This window comes from Hibiscus syriacus, unplaced genomic scaffold (assembly GCF_006381635.1).
Source record: "Hibiscus syriacus cultivar Baekdansim isolate YM2019G1 unplaced genomic scaffold, ASM638163v2 tig00001818_pilon, whole genome shotgun sequence".
NCBI lineage: Eukaryota > Viridiplantae > Streptophyta > Magnoliopsida > Malvales > Malvaceae > Hibiscus > Hibiscus syriacus.
In genome coordinates this window covers 668,808-691,097 of record NW_024061892.1, presented here as the reverse complement: position 1 = coordinate 691,097, position 22,290 = coordinate 668,808, and the positions used below count along the sequence as shown (strand labels likewise).

The following is a 22,290-nucleotide window of genomic DNA, read 5'->3' as shown; positions in this document are numbered from 1 at the left end:
TATTTTGTTTTATTTTATTTTATCATTGCGAAAAAATGCGAAATAATGTCTTCGGTGAGGGTAATATATGTGAAAGTCTCCTAACTGCAAAGGAAGTGCTTTCCCGAAGATTATTCACACATAAGGGCATTAATTATCTAAAAATTGACACTTTTTAAATAAATTCAAATTAATAAAAGGATCGTAATTTAAATATATTTTCGAGTTTGTAATTTTCAATATTTAAACAACATATAATCGTTTAGGTACCAAAATTTGGACGTTGTGGGGGTGCTCACCTTTCCCCACACGTAATCGACTCCCAGACTCTTAAAAATGAATTTTTGGTAAAACACAGACCATTTTTTTTACATTTAAGGTTTTCAACCTACCTAACTTAATGGTTGGTGGCGACTCCAAAATCAAAATATTTTCCAAATCATATTTCATCGCTTTCCAACATATTGCGGAGTTGATCGGAAAAGTGATTAAAATAGATTCCAACATATACGTTGGAGAAAGGGGCAAGTGTAACACCCTTAACTCATATATGTACCCGTATACGAGTCAAATATGCCACATTAGTCGTATAAAACATATACTACTCGAAATTTGATAAAATTTTGTTTCTTTTTAAAATCAACCATTATAATTCCTGAATCATAACCATTTGTGTACCCTCGTTAGCTAACTTATGTTGTAATTATGTTCTATTAAAGATTCATATAAATCTTTTTCGTTATTACTATATTTAATATCTTAGTTCTTTTATTTAAAGATTATATCGAGAATGAAAAGATAAAAAATATTATTTTTTAATTATTTATTTTAAAATTATAAAGGTATAAAATAATATTAATTTTGAATTTAAAATTTATGTAATATCAAAGTAATATTGTTTATGATTTAAAATAATAGATGATATTTGCAACCAGAAATTTTTTTTCTAATTGAATAGATATAGGTTTTCCCGCGTAAACTGGTCTGCGATCTAGAGGATGAAACAGATTTATCCATGGATAAATCGCAACCGTTGACGTCATAGAATATCAACGTGGCGGACATCGTGACCAAACACAAGAGAGGGACCCTTTCTCAGCAGAGCCGCTCAGCAAAAAATAAGGTAAAAAAACTAGACAAAATCGGAAAGGCAAGGGCAAGGGCAAAATCTCGTAATAATAACAAAATGCAAGGGCAAAAGTACGAAGTTCACCGATATTTAAATGAGCAAGAATGGAAATGAATAAAAGCGAACCAGAAATCCAAAAGAACCCTTCTTTATCTTTCTCAATTTCTTTGGTGGATTTCTCTTGGCGGGGTGGTGTTGTCTTTCTGAACTATCCCATCTTCTTCACAGATTCATTATCTTGTCGATCTGCACCTATCTGTAAGTCCCTTATCTCTGAACCTGAAACCCTAAATTATCAATTTTTGCGCTTCGATGTTTATCTTTCAAGATCCATGATTTCTATTACCCTGTTTGAAATATATAAGATATGGCGATTCATGAGGTGCTTTCTTTATTTTGTGTTGTTTTTATTGATTCATTGTATTGCATGTAGGCAATCATTGATTTGTCATTGGATTGGGAATTCGATTTTTCTTGGTATTGGATTTTGAATTCATTTTTGTTCTTTTGATATTTATGTAGGTGCCTTTATTTTTATCTTCTAGTTGTTCGACGCTTATTTTGTTGATTAGTTTTTCCTTTTGTTCTGGAAATTTGGGGTTCAGATTATTTAAGTCTGAAACAGGAATTTTTATGCGATTTATCAAAAAATTGTAAGGTTTTGGTTGCAGTATTTTTTGTGTAAATTGAATGGGATTTTTGGGAGTTCTGGTAAATTATTTTGATAAATTCAATTAAGGTTTCAGCGACTTTGTGGAATATAATAGTATTCTTGTCATTATGTAGTTATTTATTTGTTTTGAGGTTTCAGGCAATCATGAGTGATGAGGGAGAAAAGACCTGTCCCCTTTGTGCGGAAGAGATGGATATTACTGATCAGCAACTGAAGCCTTGCAAATGTGGTTACGAGGTCTGAATTTATTTCTTTTTTTTCTTCTAAAAAGTTTATTTCATTTGTTTGTGCATACAAGAAAACCGGAAAAGAAGTAAAAATGTGATACAGAAATATCGAATTGGAAAAAGGGGGTGATAATTTGTGTCATAGGCCTTACCTCTTTTGATCTTTGAGGCAGATATGTGTTTGGTGTTGGCACCACATAATGAATATGGCTGAGAAGGATAGTACAGAGGGGAGGTGTCCAGCATGTCGTAGTGCTTATGATAAAGACAGAATAGTAGGGACGACTGCTAATTGTGAGAGGTTGTTAAGCTCCCTCGCTTTTTATTCTCATTAAATATATTGCAGTATTTGCCTGCAATCGTCTCATGTATGTTGTTTCAATATGCAGGTTGGTTGCTGAATTCAATATGGAAAGAAAAACGAAGTCGCAGAAAGCAAAATCTAAATCATCTGAAGCAAGGAAGCACCTGAGCAGCGTGCGAGTTATTCAGAAGAATCTTGTTTACATTGTGGGGTTGCCACTTAATCTGGCAGATGAGGAGGTACTCCCTTTCCATCTTTACTTTCTACATCTGCAATCTAGTGATGATATTTGACCTAAGCAAACATTTCTTTTGTGCAGCTTCTCCAATGTAGAGATTATTTTGGTCAATACGGTAAAGTTCTTAAAGTATCTATGTCTCGGACTGCAGCTGGTGTCATTCAGCAATTTCCAAACAATACATGTAGTGTGTAAGTACATTATCTAATGTATTTGATTTTAAGTCTTACAAACATTAAGACCTTGTTTTATGCATTGTTTTTTTAATAGAAGTCATTCCATCATGTATATCTTACCATTTTGTAGTGTTCTTGTTGCCTCTTTTCTGAACCTCTGTAACTTAGAAATTTATTTTTTCAAACTACGTTTGTAAACAGATATATTACGTACTCAAAAGAAGAGGAAGCGATTCGTTGTATCCAGTCCGTACATGGATTTAACTTGGACGGTAGACCATTAAAGTATGAGAATGTGTTTGTGGAGTTATTTCTTTTGTTAGTGATTGAATGCATATGCGGTTATGGTTGTCTTCTCTAATGCTTGACATGCTCATTTCAGGGCATGCTTTGGTACAACAAAGTATTGTCATGCATGGTTGAGAAACGTGGTATGTTTAGAAGTGATTTTTGGTTAATTTATTTTGTGAATTAAAGTAAATTCATTGTTGTTGCTAGTAGTAATATAAATTACAATAAAAATTAGTTGTATGAAAATTGAGACACTAATATATGATATTTTACTCAAAAGGCTATACTCTACCTTCTCTTCAAATTGGTCGAGACTTCATTTAGTTAATTGCCAAAATAGTTTGAAATCATTAGTCACAGTAAAATATTCAACATGTAAATGAAAAGAAAAGATTTGAATTAAAAATTGAAAAGAACACTGTGCCATAACAAATGATGATCTTATACATTTAGATCATTATGAAAATAAAACTAATATTGATGTTTATAAGCATTATGGTCAAAACAAAATAATAAATCTATAATTTAAGTAATGGTTTTATGAAATGTTGTGATTTTGCCAGATTGTAAAATTGCAAAATAGGAAGGAATCAATGATGGTAATAATATACTCGTAAACATAATATGCTTTGTTACTGTAATAGAGGAATAATCAAGTTCTTTTTGGGTTGCAGCCTTGCACCAATCCTGATTGTCTATATTTGCATGAGATTGGTCCTCAAGAGGATAGTTTCACAAAAGATGAAATTATATCAGCCTACACAAGGTATTGGGTTTGCCTGTCTTCTGTATTTTTTCTCTTGTACATGCAACTTCTTTTTGAGATGAAGTAAATCAACAAGTAGATCTTCTCTGATTTTAATGAATGCATGTCGGCACTCATTATAATTTCATTCTTCATTTTTTAGTTTAAACAATTAGAGCTGACATATACACGCACGTATACCTTTTATGGCAGCCCATGTGAACGGGTGCCATCATGTTCTTAGAGAAAGCCTTTATATAATATGCCCCATTATATTGGAAAGTATGTTAGAATGGCATTTATTATCTGAACTTTAACATCTGCAAAGAGTGTTTTGGGAAGTTTTATTTCTTTGGAATTTTGGCGTGTCATTATGATGCTTCAAAAAGGTTCTGGCCTCCCATTGGGTTTTCGTGGGGATAGTTTGCATTGCTTTTGAAAAGTACAGTTTAAAATATTACTGTTCAGAATCGCTGTCAAAAAGTCCTTTTGTCTATTTTAGACATGGTATTATAAAATGAAAATAAAATAATTTAAATGATATTAAATTCTTTAATATTATAATAAATGAAATATATCAATTTAAATAACATATACAAATATTTTTCTAACTTAACAAACAAGTAGAAAGAATTGGTTTATCTATCAAAAGAAAAGAACAAATATATATTTGTAAACATATGATATAATAAAATGATTAATAAAGAAAAAAATAAAAAGATGAAGAAAAGTAATAATAGAAGAAATATGAAAGATATAAACTACCTCAGTGGTTAAAGGGATCGTTGCTGTTCCTAGAGGTCACAGGTTCGAGCACCAGCGACCGCTCGGGTGATTGAGTGTTCATTGTCAAATGGTTGAGAGTACTTAGAACAAATACTACTTTGCGATTAGCTTAGCTTAATGAAAAAAAGAAGAAAGAAATAAACTACATAGTTTTGTTCTTAGGTTGAAGATTAAAAATATAAATTACCCCCGCAATTTGCAAAGCGATAAAGCTCAATTATTTGGCTTTTCTGTTTGGCACAAAAAGGACGTGTATAAAGAATATTTAGAATATTTTCCGCGAAAAGTTGAGCGTTCTTTATTTCTTATTGGGTGAGAAAGTGTTGTTGGCTTTCTAAACAAAATAACAAATGGGCCCTTGGATCCTCACTCATTCTTTTTGCAAGCACCAGACGTCAAAGGGTTTTCTTCTTTAATAAAATATGTTTACTATTGTGAGTAATAACTTTAAGGAAGCAAACATGAGTGAGAAAGTTAGTGCGAGAGTGAGAGAGGAGCTGATTGGCACGGAGACTTTTGGATTAGGTAGAGTGGTGTCTGGAGGTGAATCGTGGGTGGCATTCGTAGATAATCTTAGTAGGAGAGTGCTAAGAAGTGTATTATGAGATCGTTTTAGCCTTCATGGCAAGGTGATTAAAGTGTTCATTCCATCTGTTAATAGGAGACCGAATTATAAGGATAAGACGTTTGCCTTTGTGCACTTTGCAAGCAAGGAGGATTTGTTTAACGCTAAGGAGAAGATGAACAACGTCTTCGTTGATGGGAGGAGAATATCGGTGTCGACTGCGAAATATCAGAGTAGTTTTCCGGGGAACTTGAAGAGCAATGGTGTTGCATAGATTGGAGGTGTAGGTGGGGGATATTCAAAAGGAAAAGTGCAGTATGTCAAGAGGCTGAGGCAGGAAAAAAGGAGATGCTGAACAGGTTCCATGATGGTAGAACATACAAGGATACGGTAGTGGGTGTGAAAAAAGTTATGGGCAAAATAGAAGGAAGTTTTGGAGATAAGAGGGAGGAGAAGAAGCCTTTGGAAGTGTTCATTCCAATGGAGGAAATGTCATGGTTAAGATCGTCTTTAACTGGTATCTGCAAAGAGATTTTTGAGGTTGAATTTGTGTAGAGGGCTTTAAGAAATGAAGGAATTAATGTCAAGGTGGTTAGGTGGGGATATGCGAAAAATGCATGTTTGATAGGATTCCAGTCGGAGGAAGAGAAGGTTGCAGCGATGGAAGTTAAATGGGAGGCCTTATCCTTCTGGTTTGAAAGGTTGGAACCTGTGATGGAGGAGAAGTGTGTTCCTTTACCTTGTGCAGTATTCATGATCGATGTTCCATTAAATTGTTGGTCAATTTCATTCTTTACCAGTTTGGCGTCGAGATGAGGCAAACTAGTGAAGATTCAGGAGCAAACGGCTCAAAGAACAAATTGCAGGGTGGCTAAGATGTTGTTAAGGGTTGAGAGTCCGTTTGACATTCCTCATGTCACCATTAATACTTATGGTAGGTCTTTTATTATTAAGATTAAGGTGGAAAGTAGCGAGGATTTCTTTCCTGAGCTTGATGATGGGGTTGAGGAAGATGGTTCAGGAGGAGGAACAGTGGATCCTTGGGAGGAGACCTCGTCGAAAGGGAGCAAAGGGGATGATCGAGGAGGTCTGCAAGAGCAGTTGAATATTCAGCCGATGTTAGAATCTCGGAATCAGGTTGAGTGGGTTCGTGGTACTTCACAGGGGAGTGGTTCACTTAACGAGGGAAATTTGAAAAATAAGGACGAAGTAAATAAGAGTTGTAGTGTTGACATTGGGAGTGAGGGGACAGAACTAGGGGAAGGTTACAATAATCAAAAAATGTCGGGGGCTTTTTCTGAAGGGAGAAAAAGAGTGTCCAGCTTAGAGGGAGGCACCTCGGGGCAAGATAAAGTAGTCCAAGATGATGGGCTGATTTCCAGCAAGGGTGGACTACTGGTGTTTGGGCCTGAGCAGGAAAGTCCAATACAAAATACAAATGGGAATAAGATTGCAGATCCTAAAAATGTTACATAGGAAGATGGTATGCAGACGGGGCATGTTTATGCGACTCAGCGTCGTCCTTCTGGGAGAAGTGCGTCAGTTAGTAAAGCTGATAGAGGTTTCTATAACAAGGTTTATGTTAGGAGGTGGGATGTTAAAAGTTGTGGTGGTAAGGATGCTGATTGCGATTCTGATAATGAGGAACAGGGGGTGGCAAAAGCATTAGAATGTTGGAATGTCTCGAAATTGTTGGGGGTCTAATTTAAAGGAGGAGAAAAAGATTGTGTCCAAAGTTGCTTATATGGTTAAGGATAGAGATGATTAAGAGGAGGTGGTTGGATCATGGGATTATGGTAATAAGTTAAGTTTGATGGTAGAGTGGTCTATTATGTGTTGGAATGTTGGGGGTTTGGGTAGGAAGGTCAAAGCTCGAGCTATTAGGAGATTTGTTGAGGAGAAAAAACCTACATTTTTATTTCTTCAAGAATCTAAATTGGAAAAGGTCAGTTCTTTGTTAGTAAGGAAAATGGGAGGCAAAATTCTTACTAGTTCGGTGGTGGTGCCTGCTGTAGGTTCTGCTGGTGGCTTAATAACTTTGTGGAACCAGAAGGTATTTGTGGTTAAGGAAGAGGTTATCCATAGTAGATTTGTGGCAATAAAGGGTTGGATGGATGGTGGACCAGATATTTGCTTTGTAAATGTTTATGGTCCAAGTGTAGAGGCTGATAAGGAGATTTTTTGTAGGGAATTATCTTCCTTTCTGGATCAGGTAGAGTGTCCAGTGTGCTTAGGTGGAGATTTCAATGCCATTTTGACTCGGGATGAGAAAAGGGGAGGTGCTTTGAATTCGATATCAATGAGTCTTTTTCGAGATTTTGTTTCAAGGGCGAATTTAATTGATTTGCCTTTAGTCGGAGGACAGTTTACGTGGTGTAATAATAGGGAAATTGCCACTTTTGAGAGGTTGGATCGGTTTTTGGTTGACCAGAATTATTTTTCTTATTTTCCCAAGATGAGTCAAATATTGCAACCAAGGTCCGTTTCAGACCACAATATTATTGTGCTGGAGAATAAGGAATGTAATTGGGGGCCAAAGCCGTTTAGGTTTAATTATTGTTGGAAGAGGAAGGTTTTAGTGAGATGGTGAAGGAGCTTCTTAAATTCGGTACTAAGGAGAATGCAATGCCCATTTCCAAAATTCTTAACCGGGTGAAGGACGAGGCAAAGCAATGGTCTAGTAAGGGTTATCTTCAGCTACCAGGACAAATCAGGATGTTGGAGAAAGCTATACAGGAAATGGAAGTGGATTTGCAACAAGGGATTTCCAGGGGGTCAATGATGATATTGTGAAAGCAAAGAGAGAATTATGGGAGCTACAAAAGAAGGAAGAATCGATTTGGCTACAAAAGTTTAGGTTGAAATGGAGTTTGGAGGGTGATAAGAACACTAGATTTTTTCATCACAGTACAGCAGTTAGAGGGAGGATAAATTGTATTAAATTCCTCAAAGTTGATAATGAAGTCATAGAAGATCCTAGTTCAATTAAAGCCGAAGTGGTGGAGTTCTTCAAGGGGCTGTTTAGTAAAAAAAAAACACACTGGGGGCAGAGGAATTAAATCTGGAATTTCTTAAGCTTTCGGATGGTCAGTGTTCAGCATTGGAGAAGCCATTTACTGAAGAGGAAGTTTGGGAAGTTATTGTTCATGCAGATAGTAATAAAGCTCCGGGTCCAGATGGTCTGAATTTAGGTTTTTTTTAAGAAGTTCTATAATTTTTTGAAGGAAGATGTGATGCTGTTTTTAAGGATTTTTTTGTGGGAAAGGAGTGGGAGTTGGAGGTGAATTATTCCTTCATTTCCCTTATTCCTAAGAAAGCAAATCCGGAGGGGTTGGATGATTTTAGGCCAATTAGTCTAGTGGGGGTTTATATAAAGTTCTTTCTAAGGTCTTAGCTAGAAGATTGAGTTTGTGTATTAATGATATTATTAGCCCGTCTCAATTCACTTTTATTCCTAGGAGGAACATATTGGACTGCTCGTTTATTGCAAATGAAAGTATTGTCTTTTGGAGAAAGAAAGGGTTGAAGGGAGTTGTCTTCAAGGTGGATTTTAAGAGAGTATACAATTCGGTTGATTGGGCAATTTTGATGCAAGTAATGAGCAAAATGGGGTTTGGTGACAAGTGGAGGTCTTGGATGTTTCAATGTATGTCAACAGCTTCAATTTCGGTTTTGGTTAATGGGTCACATACAGAGAAATTTAAAACAGCTAGGGGACTAAGACAGAGATGTTCGCTTTCGCCTTTGCTGTTCAATTTGGCTGCGGAGTTGTTGCATTTTTTGTTGACTAAAGCTGTAGAAATGAGACTTTTTTCGGGTTTTGATTTAGGAGTTCATGACAGGGCATTTAAGTTATCACATTTACAATTCGCGGATGATCTTATAATCTTCAGTAAGGGTTCTATCTGTGATTTGAGGAATGTTAGAAGAGTGCTACTAATTTATGAGCTTTTGGTGGGGTCGAAGCTTAATTTAGTTAAAAGCAGGATTTATGGTATTAATGTTGAGGATGGAGAGCTGGCTACTTGGGCAAATGATATTCTCTGCTCGGTAGGTTATCTTCAATCAGAGTATTTAGGCTTACCTTTAGGGTACAAGAGGAACTCGACGGCTTTGTGGAAGCCAATAGTGGCGAGATTTCATGCGAAATTGAGTGGGTGGATGTCTAATTCATTGTCGTTAGCAGGAAGGGTGGTGTTGGTCAAATCGGTACTTTGCTTTCTACCCGTCTATTTTCTGTCCATTTTCAGAATTCCAGCTTCTGTGTTATTAAAACTAAATTCTATCATGGCTTCATTTTTGTGGGGGGGGGGTTCGGCAGATAAGAAAAAAATCCATTGGGTCAACTGGAAGTTGGTTACTAAACCAAAAAAATTGGGGGGTCTAGGGATCCCAAACTTATCACTGTTGAACAGAGCTTTGCTAGGGAAATGGGTATGGAAGTTTGCATCAGAAAAGAAGTCTTGGTGGAAGAGAGTGGTGTGTGGTGTTTATAATTTGGATTCTAATTCCATTATGATGGGAAAGTCTTGGATAGGCCGTGCATCGTGGATTTGGAAAGGTGTGGTTAAAAACTTCTTCAACAATGATGGGTTTGGAGATTGTGTTAGAAGGAATATGCGTTTGAAGACAGGGAATGGGGTATCTGTGGAGTTTTGGAATGATGTTTGGTTGGGTGAAGTTCCCTTGAAAGTTCTGTTTCCTAGACTTTATGTTCTTTCTAACAATAAAGAGGGCAAAGTGATGGAGTTTGGGGAGAATAATGACTCAGGGTGGGTGTGGGACATCCAAATGAGAAGAAATTTGGCTGATTGGGAAATTGAGCAGTGGTTACAGTTGCTTTCTATGTTGAATAATATCTCTCTATTTACTGATGTTGATGATTGTTGGATTTGGTTAGGGAATGGAGATGGATGTTTTACTGCGAAATCTTGTATAAACACCTTCATTGATCAAGATGGGTCTGGGCAGAATCAGGAGAATTGGGAAAGGCATATCTGGGTAGGGATTGCACCTCCACGGGTGGAAATGTTTGTTTGGCAAGTAGCGCATCAGAGATTGCCGGTTAAAGAGGAATTATTGAAGAGATGTGTGACAGAGATGATTGATCATCTATGTGTATTGTGTGGTACTGAAGTGGAATCAGTTTCACACTTATTTCTGCATTGTAAGATAGCGTGGGGCCTGTGGTCAACATTTTTGAAAATGTGGAATGTGTCTTTGGTGATTCCAAAGCATATCACTGATTTTTTCATTTTGTGGGATGATTTAATGCCTAAATCTTCGATCTGGAAGTTTATTCCAAGGGCAATGATGTAGTCAGTGTGGAAATGTAGAAATGAGATTATCTTTCAGAATGGAAAGCTGGATTTGGTCAGACTATTTTTCATCATTCGATTTAGAGTAGCTTCCTGGTTTGTTGCAAGGTTTAATGATGTGGTTATTCCTTTAGATTCGCTATTAGGTGACTTAAAACTTGCCGATTCGAGGGGAAAACATCGACAAGACTGCTCTCAATCTTCTTGCTGGGTTCCTCCCCCGGACGGGTTCTTAAAGCTAAATGTTGATGGAGCGATGGTATCGGGTTGGGATAAAGGAGCTATTGGTGGTCTGATTCGGGATAGTAAAGGTGTGTTGCTTCAGTGGTTCTCTGAACCAGTAGGGGGAGGTCCTCCTATCATGGCAGAGTTGTTGGCGATTAGGAGGGGGCTTTGTCTTTTGGAAGAGCAAGGTTATGTTCTTATTAAGAGGTTTATTCTGGAAACTGACTCAATGAATGCCTTGAAGTGGATCAAGAATACGGGTTTATGCCCCCCTTTGTTTCTTTCCTTGGTGAACGATGTAGTTGCGCTACTGGCTAGAAGGGACATTATTATTAAGCATATTTTGAGGGCGGCAAATTGAGAAGCTGATAAACTAGCTAAAGATGGGATAGGGTGATTCTTGGTTTATATTGGTTGTGTTGTTTTGTAGGAAATGTAATTTCCTTTGTTGTAAGGTTTGGGAGTTAAGTCTTATGTTCTTCAGTTGGAGGTTTTGGAGTATGTTATGCTATAACTATGTATTATGGTTTTTATGAATAAAATGTTCTAGGTACTATTTTCCTTCTTCCTTGATCCTTCATGTTACTCTCATAACATGGAGGGCTAGAAGGGGGTTTTAATGAGGCCTACTCTTCTATCAAAAAAATATATATATATGTTTACTATTGTAGTCTTCACTTTTCAAATAGGGGTTTCAAATCAAATTTAGATTTCTTTGCACTTTCTTTGAGCTTTTTATTGCAACATTTCATTTCTAAGCATGCATTCAGGTTTCTTGCTCAAAATTCTGCATGATTTATAACTTAATTAGTTGTTTAAAGTAGGGTTCAGCAAATAACTGGTGCAACAAACAATATGCAACGGCGTCCTGGAAATATGTTACCTCCACCAGTGGATGATTACTGCCCCAATAGTTCTGCTTCTGCAGCTAAACCAATTGCAAGTGCTCCAAAAGTAAGTTCACGTTTGTAATTCCCAAACAAAAATTGGCAGGTAAAATAGTACACAGAGCTTAGGAAAATAGTCAAGTTCTGCTCTGCTTGCTAGCAGATTTTTGCCGAACTTCTTAATAGTGTGTATTTTTAATCTTGAATAATTGTAATAAAATAGTAGCATGAATGGGTTGAGGTGGCAATGAATCGAAGCACCATTCATACTTGGCCTTGGTTCCTACACCTAACCTGGTTGTTATTTTATATATTGTGCAGAACGCAACAGTGACTGTTCCTAAAAGTTCTCCTCCAAATGGAAGCTATGGTAGATCTATTACTCTCCCTGCTGGAGTATCATGGTATGCTATTTGATTTGTTCTTTGACAAATTGTTCTTTTAATTGCTGGTGCTAAAAGTTCTGAATCATTCTGCCAGGGGGATGCGTGCTTCAAATCAACCACAACTGGCTGGTTTAGCATGTTCAAATGGACCTGTTAAGCAGAATTCCAATACAGTCAGCAGTGCATTACAATTTTCATCTGCAGTAACAGACACCAATCAAGCTTGCTCATTACATGCCGATATTGTAAAAAAGCCATCTGAGGAGATTCATGCTATGCCTATAAAGGGTAAACCTGATTTGTCAAAACCTTCAAAGCAGAATACTGGTTTAGATTGTCAAACTACTGCACTAGACAAACCTTCTTCATCCGATGGAGTAACTGCTTCTAAATCATTGATCAGTCAGTTATCTCCTAAACCATCATCCAATCATGATCACCAGGGCACTAATATGCCATCAACTATTACAAACTCCTTTGATCATGGTGGCCATACTTCTATTTCCTCTGGTGAGAAAGTGGGGAGTATTTCCTCTGCTGATGGGAACACATCGAGGTTGTGCTCTGATATGTCAACATTGACCTTAGATAGGAGTGTCTTGAATGGACATTCTGAGGAAGTTAGACCAAGCAGTTCAGCTTCTGAGCATGGAACTAGCAGTTCACCTAGCAGTCAGGGGTTACAACAATGTTATACTGATTACTATCGAGAACCATTAAGTTCAGCAACTGCTGGGATATCTGTGACCTCTCCCAATGTGGTGTTTGTTTCAAAAGAGCAGCCTCTCTGGGAAATTGATGCACATACTCAAGCTGTGGAAAATATAAATTCTGAAGTAGAGGAAGATGTACTATCATTTGATAATCAGAGACTCAAGGATCCAGAAGTGATTAGTCGTTCAAGTTATGTGCCAAATTCACCAATCCCGCTCCACTTGGCAGATCATACTAGGTCTCATTCTCTGCAACATGGTGATGCTTTTGGTGCTGTTAATTTGAATTCCGATACTCTCATTGTAGATAATAAAGCTCTTGATAGTTCATGTCTTATTGGAGCTGATGTTTCTTCTTGGTCTAATAGATACCTTAAGTACATAAGCAGTAGTATTGGTTCTGATATTACCACAGAACGTCATTCTCTGCTTTCAAATGAAGAGAAAGGGAAGCAGTTGGGAAGATTCCTTGTTAATGCTGAGAGCAATGCTACTAATGATACAGGGGAGATCAACATAATTTCAAACATATTGTCACTAGATTTTGATACAGGGGAGTCTCTAACTTCACCACAGAACTTGGTGAAATTGTTGGGAGACGGTGAGAAGCAGCAGCCCAATACTCTCAAACTATCTAGTTCAAGGAAAACACTAAATAATAATCAGTCTCGATTCTCATTTGCGAGACAGGAGGATTCTAAAAATTTCCCAGCTGATGTTGAGTCCTCCTTTAGTGTTTTTGGGCAAATGCCACAGAACCGACCCAGTCAAGATCTTGCAGACAGCAGGGATTCATATCTATGCAAAATTGGAGTTTCTGATGGTTTAGCTTCCTGTAATTTTGAGGAATCCAACAATTTTTCCAGCAGTCCAATTTTCTCCAGTAAGCTTTCTGGTGAGTGTCTAGAAATTTACTTTGCTCCAGCTAATCTTAGTTGAATTCTTGTTTCTAATTGAACTTCACTCTTGCTGTCTGAATATTTCGTTCACTGTTTGTTTCAATAAACTACAACCATGCAACAACCATTGTCACAACGTGTTCTGTAACATCATGGATTATTAGTTGTAACTTGTAAATGGCTTTTTGAAATTGTATTTTGAAATTGTATGTGATGTACCATCTTCTTTGCCCAAAATGTGTGTTTTTCCCGAACTCAAGTATCTAGTTGATTTGTTTATTTCTGTCCATGCGGAACATCATTTCTTTGTTTCATTACTTTTAGATCTATCCAATTTTGGTTTTGATTTTAGTTCATCACTTAATGTTGCCTGACACCTTCAAGTGCTCAAATTTCAGCCCCACCAGGATTCTCTGTTCGTAGCAGGGCACCGCCTCCAGGCTTTTCTTCAATTGAGAGAGTAAACCATGGTTTTGACTCCACATCTGGTAAGATTTTTTTCTCTTGTCTTTTGATTTTGGGAGTTGCTTGCCTGCAAAAAATTAATGTTGACTGCTTTCTACTATAGGAAATCATTTGATGGACTCTTCATCCCTATTAAGATATTCTTATCAGGCTCCTCAAAGTGGTGGTATTGGTGGCCCTGGGGATATAGAATTTATAGATCCAGCAATTTTGGCAGTTGGTAAGGGTATAATTCAGGGAGGGCTCAACGATCCAGGCTTAGACATGAGATCAAATTTTGCTCAACAGTTGGGTCCCAATGAAAACGAGGCCAGATTCCAGCTAATGATGCAGAGATCTCTTTCTCCTCATCAGAACCTAAGATATGATGTTGGGGATAGCTTTTCTTGTCTGAACGATTCTTATGGAATTTCTTCGAGGCTCATGGATCAATCACAAGTTAACAATATGTCCCCATTTGCACAGTTGAGTCTCCAACAGTCAAGAAACACACATAATGTGTCAAATGGTCATTGGGACAGATGGAATGAGATCCAGGGTGGAAATGGTCTTGGTGTGGCGGAGCTCCTAAGAAATGAAAGACTGGGATTTAACAAGTTCTATTCCGGGTACGAAGGTTCAAAGTACAGGATGCCCACTTCAGATGATCTGTACAACAGAACATTTGGGATGTGATTGCTCTCTGGAACCAAGTTGGTTGTTTCATTGCCAATATTGCTATAAGCTAAGAAATAGAGTGACTGAGTTTGTGCAATCTTGGTTTGCACCTCGACGATGGGCATGTTGAATTGTGTGGTATCCTTGGCCTTGGGCACCCTCATGAAGGAATGATATTCTGATAACTTTCCCTAAAAGGCAGTATCTGGAAATGAGCACAAGCTGGTAAATAAGGAGATGAATTTAATATTATTAGCTATTATATTCTGCCTGCATATTGTGTCTGCATCTGCTTGTTTGGGCAAAATAGCCGGTCGGAAACCAATCCCGTGAAGGCTTTTGGAGGTCGATTTTGGGTAAAAAGATTGTTGAAGGTTGGAGGCCAAAATGGTTACGATTACAAAGTAAAATGTTCATTCAACTTTGGATTGCAAGTGGTTTTTAGAGGCTTTGGGCTTTCATAGGGAAGATGGAAACGGTTTCCCCCCATTTAAATTATACTTCTGTTCTACCCTTCCCAAAACTATATATTATGTTTATAATTTATTGCTTTCAAAAGAGGTCATTTGTTTTTCGTTGTTTATTGTAATCATACACACACACATATCCTGTTATTCAGAGTCGATTGTGGTTAAGGTTGATGAGGTTTGGGGAGAGGAATTAATGCCTTGAAACACGAGGCGTAAGTCACTACTATCTCAGTACTCTTTATTACCGTCAATAAAAACCGTCAAGCTTGTAAAAAGGATGTATTTGAGTAGTACAGAAACAGGAGAAATGAGTCGGAAGCGACTTGGAAATCCCATGAGAGAGCTTTGAACTGATTCGAGAATTTTTTGGTCAGTTAAGGCTTTTGACAAAGAAAAAGAACGGATGGATGAAAGGGAATGTAGGAGAGATTAGGGATGCATACTATAAAAGTTTAAAGCCAAGTTTAAATTTAGTGTTGGTCAAGCTTTGAGTTAAACTCGAGTAATTTTCGATTTTTCTGGTCTCATTTATAATCCGGACGAGATTGGGAAACCAAGGTGGTTGAGTGTACAATAAATATTAAACAATGAGTGCATAAAACTTTATTCAAAAAATAACTTGAATATTTTTAATAATTAGTAGATTAATTTTTAAGTTATAGTTGTGTCTCTCAACGTTGCATGATATATATATATATCGCACGTGAAGAAATATATATGTATCGTATATGATTATACTAATTTAAATTAAAATCAATTAGTGTCATAACACCATAAGTATTTACAATTAAATTTAATCAGAAACTTGACTCGAACAATTTGACTCAATTCAAAAAAATTAAATAAAATTTGGTTACAAATATAATTCATCAATTTGACTAACTCAAAATTTTTGTTGACTCCAATGGTTCGAATATATTAGCTTTTGGACTTCAAAATAACCCTTGGTATAGAAAAAATAGATAGATTTTAATTATGCAAAAATAAATCTCATGTTTAATATATAGATTATATTTTTATTTGAGTTTTGATTTTTATATCTATAATTCATTTCAGTATAAAAAGTATTTTTAAAAATAAATTATAGTTTTAAAATAAAAATATATAATTGATATAATGTTATGAATTAATAAGACCAAAAAATTTATCCCTAAAGTGTTTTAATTTATAGAAAGACCCATAGTTTTTCTTATCTAAAGATCAAAGGTTAAAATAAAAGTTAAATCATTTTATTAACGTGTCATGTCAGCAATCTATTAAAGATCTAACGATAGCTAACCTTCAGTGACCACATCTTAGTTAAAAAACGAAAGTGACCAAATATTATGTTTATTGAAATCATTGAAGAAAGTGGACAAAAAATAAACAAAAGTGATCAATCATGTAGTTAACCCTTATTTTTATTCACATATTTTAAATAAAATATAAGTATGATCTATGTATTCAATCAAAATCTCTTATCATTGGTAGTTGTTCACAACTGTCGATCTTCCATCTTCACCGATACTCATTAGACTATAAGATTTATAGTTCACTCATTTTAACCTCCTAAACATGAATATGATGTATGTTTTACCGAAAACTATCTTAAACTTCTCAAATCTAACCTAAAACCTTTGTGCATTATCATAAAACGGCATGAAAAGCAATCGCAAGAGTAAGTAAGGATTAAAAAAATAATATTTGAAGTGTATATTAAGTGAAACCCAGTCACTTACCAAAAGATTTCCCGCCAGAAGTTGTTAGAACCCTAACTGATTAACTGAAACCCCATATCCTTATTAAGATATTCATCCAAGAAGCCACTTGAAATGTTTTATTTCATCAAATCAATCTCTCTTGAGAAGCTTGAAGAAAAGAAAAAAGAGTTTAAGATGATGAGAGGCGGCAGCCAACTTCCAGTTTCGATACCGGCCGGAAACCCCGCGAAGAAGGAAAGAGGAGCTTCTCGCTCCGGAGTGTTCCCATTGGCTGAGATTTGGATCCATGCCATTCCCGTCGTCGTGTTGATTTGCTTCTTCACTCTGTGGTGGATGTCTCGCCCAGGTACCTATGAGAATCTCATCTTTTAATGACTATTTGCAGTCTCAAACAACTCTGATGAAGTGTTTAATCTTAGAATCTGTGTTTTGGGTTTGGAATCAGTGAATGTAGAGATGGAGGATGGGAGAATTGTGGCCATACATCATGTCGAGATGCCATTGCCCCTTAGTAAGTCTCATATTGATGTATCCCTCCTGGCATCACCGATTGCCCCACTCCCAGTCCCACCTGAGAATGGAACAGTAATCCGTGAATCGTCTTTTCTTGCTTCCGATTGACCATCTCGTTTCGATCGGTGTCGTAGTTAAGAGTCCGTTATCATCGATTTCCTTTAGCTCTGTCATCAGTAAGAGAAATCAAGGATTGGAATATAACTGTTCTTGCTTTTGTTCATCTGTTTGTACTGAAATTACACCATGTAGAGGACAAAGAAATGTATGGCTGATTAGTATGCATTTATTTCTTCGCCACATTTCAACATTTTCCCTAGTTTATCTCTTTTCCAATCAAGTCGCACTATGAACTTTTTGGACCAAGCCAAATTGATTTCAGATCTCAAACTCTAAAAGTATCCACATTGGAATGAATTTTAAAAGTACAAGATAAGGCGACAAAAAAAATCTGAATCTCGACAAAAAAAAAATAGATTCTTCACCTCTTTCACTAAACCCTTAACGGGGCGTTTGGTCCGCGAAATAGATCATTACCAAGTGGAATACTATTTTTTCAGAATTACATTTTTCATATTTAGTTCACGAAAAAGATTATTATCCAAGAATAATATTTTCCCAATAATAGAATTTTTTGGTTAAAATGGTTGGAATGTTATTACCTCCAAATTCTTAGGTATTAGATAATTTTTACCACTTTGGACAATAATACCCTTAGACTAATGAATTCTTTTTATAATGATTATTCTCGGTTCTTATTTTTTATACTTTACTCAAAATTATAAACACAATAATAATATACAAAGAGTTTAATTTAGTAAAATATTAATAAATTTGAGTATTTAAAATTATTTATATTTTTAATATTCAATATATTAATTATTTATATTTTATGAGGTGAAAAATAATATTATTGTAAAAATGTAATTATTTAAAATAATATATAACGTTAAGTTATTAAAAATAGATCTTAGACATTGAAAAATAATACTTTTGTCCACCCAAGACCATAATATTATTTTTTATTATATTTTATATAAAAATATGATATTTGTGGAAATTATTTTAAAATATAAGTTTAATATACTAATTATATATTAAATTTATTTTTTCTCAAAATTTAGGTAATACAATGATTAAAATATTTCTATAAATTTTCATTTTAAAGTTTATTTTAAAAAAATATATATCACAAGGATAATTAAATAAAATATGCATTCAAGTAATCTTATATTCCTCTAACCAAACACTGTAATTTTACATTCATTCTAAATAAACCTAACAAAGTAATACAATATTCCTATAATAATATCATATTCCAATAATATTATTTCCAAAAGTAATATTTTCTTAATAAAGAACATTAAGCAAGAGAGTAATTCTCAAACTTGGATATAGAAAATGGCTTAGTCACCATTTCCAAAAGATTATCATGAGTTAACTTTGCTTATAATAATATCACACATCAAATGAAATCAAATATCCATGAGCTTCGTCATCTCATCAAGCATTATTTGAAATATAAGAAAATACTGTTTTGATCTTAAATTCGTTAGATTCACTAAACAAAATCTCTTTGACCAAATAATTTTTTTTTGCCTAAACTATACGAACTGTCCCATTTGTTTTCGGTGTGATCGACTTTGGTTACCAATTTAAAAATTAAGGATAAATGGTCCTTAATATTATTGATCCATTCGGTTGAAATCGAGCAGCCATTTGAGAATAAGAAAACACTTCTTGCTCCAGAAGTATTCGTTGAAATCATCATAGTTCCTCCATTTATCAGGAGAGGCAGTTTTGTTTTATCTTTTCCTCACCTCGATGTTATATGGCTTCACAATGCAGTTTAGAAATACATTTTCGCCTGATAATGATAGAATCCATGACTTCTTAACGCAGTTTAGAAACACATTCATTCTTGAACTTCAAATTCGTAGATTCTCCCCAAATCAACAAGTAAAGTCCAATGTAAATCATTTCTCTCCGAGACCAAGTACTATCAGAATCAAAGTTGGAGCTGTACGACACACAAAGGTTGGATGCTTGCACGAGGTAACAACACCATTTTATGTAATTCTCGATCAACTGACATCAAAACTCTCAGATGAAAATGTTTGGAAAGGTTCCAACATTGTTGACCGGATGAGAGTGACACATTTGCGCGCCGGGCAAGTGGAGAACAAGGTCCCTTCGATTTTTCACGTTGTCACCTTGAAAACTGAAGAACAGATCCAACCAATCGAGAAGGTTCGTGGAAGGAAGCCAATGGACAAATGGTGGCTTTCGAAGGTCATCGACAGTGCCTAAGACTGATACGATGGCGCGTATTTTAGGATACTCTAGGCAGGGATGATCGGAGAGGAGATTGTGTAATGTGATTATGTTACACTGTTCATCATATGGTGGAGATGGATGTGAGTAGGGTCTAGACATGGTAACAGGATTGGTGTTGGCCAGTTGGGGTAACTTGATGGGTTGTAATGGTGTGTTGAACTTTTAACAAAATTTAACGGCGGAGAGACTTAAGCAGAACTTATCGATAATGTTAATTAGTAACCATATATTCTTAATTTTTAAATTGATGACCAAAACTGATCATATCGAAAAAAGACTATTTGCATAATTTATCCCAACTTCTTTACAAATTCGCTAATTGTCATATAAATGGCTTCAATAGTAGACAAAATATTAGTAATAGTTTTTAAAATGGCCTTCCAACTGATGAAACAACCCTCAACAGTATAGATTTGGCATGTTAGACACATTCTTTTATCCATGCTTCCAACAAAATTAAAATCAAACGAATTTAACAATTTCATCGGCAGCTCTGTCGTGCGGAAAAGAATTTGGTGGGAGATTTTAACTTAAAATGATATATTTTCTATTTTAAAATATTATATAATTAATAATAATTTCGGTTACAACAGATAATGTTATATTACGATGAGTTTTAACCTAAATATTACCATGTATACTCTATAAAGTTAAACAATTGATAATACTTTCATTTACAACAAAGAATGTTACATGAGTTTTTTGACGATAATTTTTTAGGTTGCAACCATAATAATTATGCAATTTACATGATTTGTTATGGAAAGCATAATATATTTTTTTAATCTAAAATGTTAACCAATTTACTCCTGTCGAAACGATTTTTTTCTCAAAAGGTGAAAATGTGATATTTTAAAAAACCACATTAATTTTTATTTACCTCTTTCAATTGATTTTTAATTTAAAAACAAATGCGATTTAAAAGACCTCTCGTTTCAAAATTTTTGGATTTCCTTTACGATAAAAAAAATACGGTTCAAAGAGTCGCCACCAATATTTGATTAGGGTGTGATTGGGCACCCAAAAATGTTTGTTATTTTAAATAAAAATTAATTTTAATTAAAACAACAAATTAAGGTATGCGTTACGAAAATTTGAGTTCGAGAGTCGGTTACGTGCGAGGAAGGATTAACACCCTCACAACGCCCTAAAACGGTACCTAGTCGATTAATTAATGTCTTTGCAATGAACTTTAGAAATTCGAACCTTATTTGACTTTTGATCCCATAAAACAAAGATATAAATTTAAAAACATTCAAAAGCACTCAAATAAATTAAATTAAAATTACCGAGTCGTTTTAGAAAGATAAAGAATGTTCGATTATTTATAAATATCGAGACCAGATCTTAAAAGCTATAACAATCTTTTCTCGATAAATTTAAATAGTCGAACATTTCTTTTTCTTCTATTCCCAAATTTTAAAGTGATTGATCAATTTTTAGGCGTCATTAAGGGGATACACTTTTATTTTAAAATCATTAAAAGCGGACCTCAAATGCGTTATGACAACCCACTTAAAACAATTTTAAATTAAAAATGTATTACACTTAATCCAATTATGTAATATATCGAGTTATGCAAATGAGGTTACCATGCGAATCGTGCAAAAAAGGATGTCATGCCAAAAATTAATTAAACAAAATTAAAAATATCATACAACATGACATACAAAAAATTATACGTGTATTTAAAATTAAAAACTATAAACCATGCATATTAACATATAATGTACAAATGTGACTTAAATATAAAAATAAAAACATAACATGTCAAACTATACATTTTAAAATATATACATAATAAAATAATGGCTAAATTTAAATATATGCAAAATTCAGCATACAAATAAAAAATAAACCAGGGACTTAAATAAAAACACACGAATAAACAAAGGATCTACACGTGAATAACTCAACAAAATTATAACAAAAACTAAAACTGGAAAAATAGCGAAATTAGGACAAACACAAAAGGTTAAAATTCGAATATAGACTTACAAGTGACTGAAATACAAACACGCTAAAATTTGGGGGACTAGAACCTAATTCAACTTTCATATTCAGTGACTAAATATTAATTAACCCAAAAGCTATTGTATAAAACCTAACTTTACAGACCTAAACTAAACTAATAACTCAGCCGCTCTTGCTCATTTCTTCCTCAACCAAAAACCATTCTTTTTAAAGAAACATAAGCAACAATTAATAGAAATAACCATCCCTTATAATCAGATGGCAGTTTGTTGGTTATTGAATAATCTACAAATGTTAATCTCCCACAACAAACTACCAAATTCATTCATGGAATTTATTAAGGTTAGTTCATCAAGCAACATAACAATCCTGGTTCTTTAATTCCTTTTCTCACATATAACATTCATCTATCCTATTTTTATGCAACTGAAAAGCAGGATTCACCCAAGTTCCACAATTGCATTGCATACCTGCCCAGTTAAATGAACCCAGACGAGCTTTACACCCGATGCACTGAAGCTTCTCTTCGACGTACCCATCTTGAACCGGCTGCATCCACTTCAATGGCTCGACGAATATGGAAAAACATTAGGTTGGTTCCTTCTCTTCCTCTCCCCTTTTACATTGTTTTGA

At 35.1% G+C, this 22,290-nt stretch overlaps 2 protein-coding genes across 2 annotated transcripts; both read left to right on the top strand.

The window, feature by feature from the left end:
- The first annotated feature begins 1,240 nt into the window (after positions 1–1,240).
- On the top strand, positions 1,241–15,325 carry LOC120134937. Its single transcript, XM_039151311.1, has 14 exons — positions 1,241–1,366; positions 1,920–2,018; positions 2,182–2,309; positions 2,398–2,551; positions 2,632–2,741; positions 2,928–3,011; positions 3,109–3,157; positions 3,692–3,783; positions 11,481–11,610; positions 11,865–11,947; positions 12,024–12,118; positions 12,233–13,537; positions 13,940–14,029; positions 14,110–15,325. The coding sequence occupies exons 2-14, from the start codon at positions 1,926–1,928 to the stop codon at positions 14,679–14,681; spliced, it is 2,985 nt and encodes a 994-aa protein (XP_039007242.1). The 5' UTR covers positions 1,241–1,366; positions 1,920–1,925; the 3' UTR covers positions 14,682–15,325.
- A 1,514-nt stretch (positions 15,326–16,839) lies between these two features.
- On the top strand, positions 16,840–17,454 carry LOC120134471. The gene is made up of 2 exons (XM_039150909.1): positions 16,840–17,179; positions 17,279–17,454. Exons 1-2 carry the CDS (start codon positions 16,945–16,947, stop codon positions 17,452–17,454), a joined length of 411 nt encoding a protein of 136 aa, XP_039006840.1. The 5' UTR covers positions 16,840–16,944.
- Positions 17,455–22,290: the final 4,836 nt, after the last annotated feature.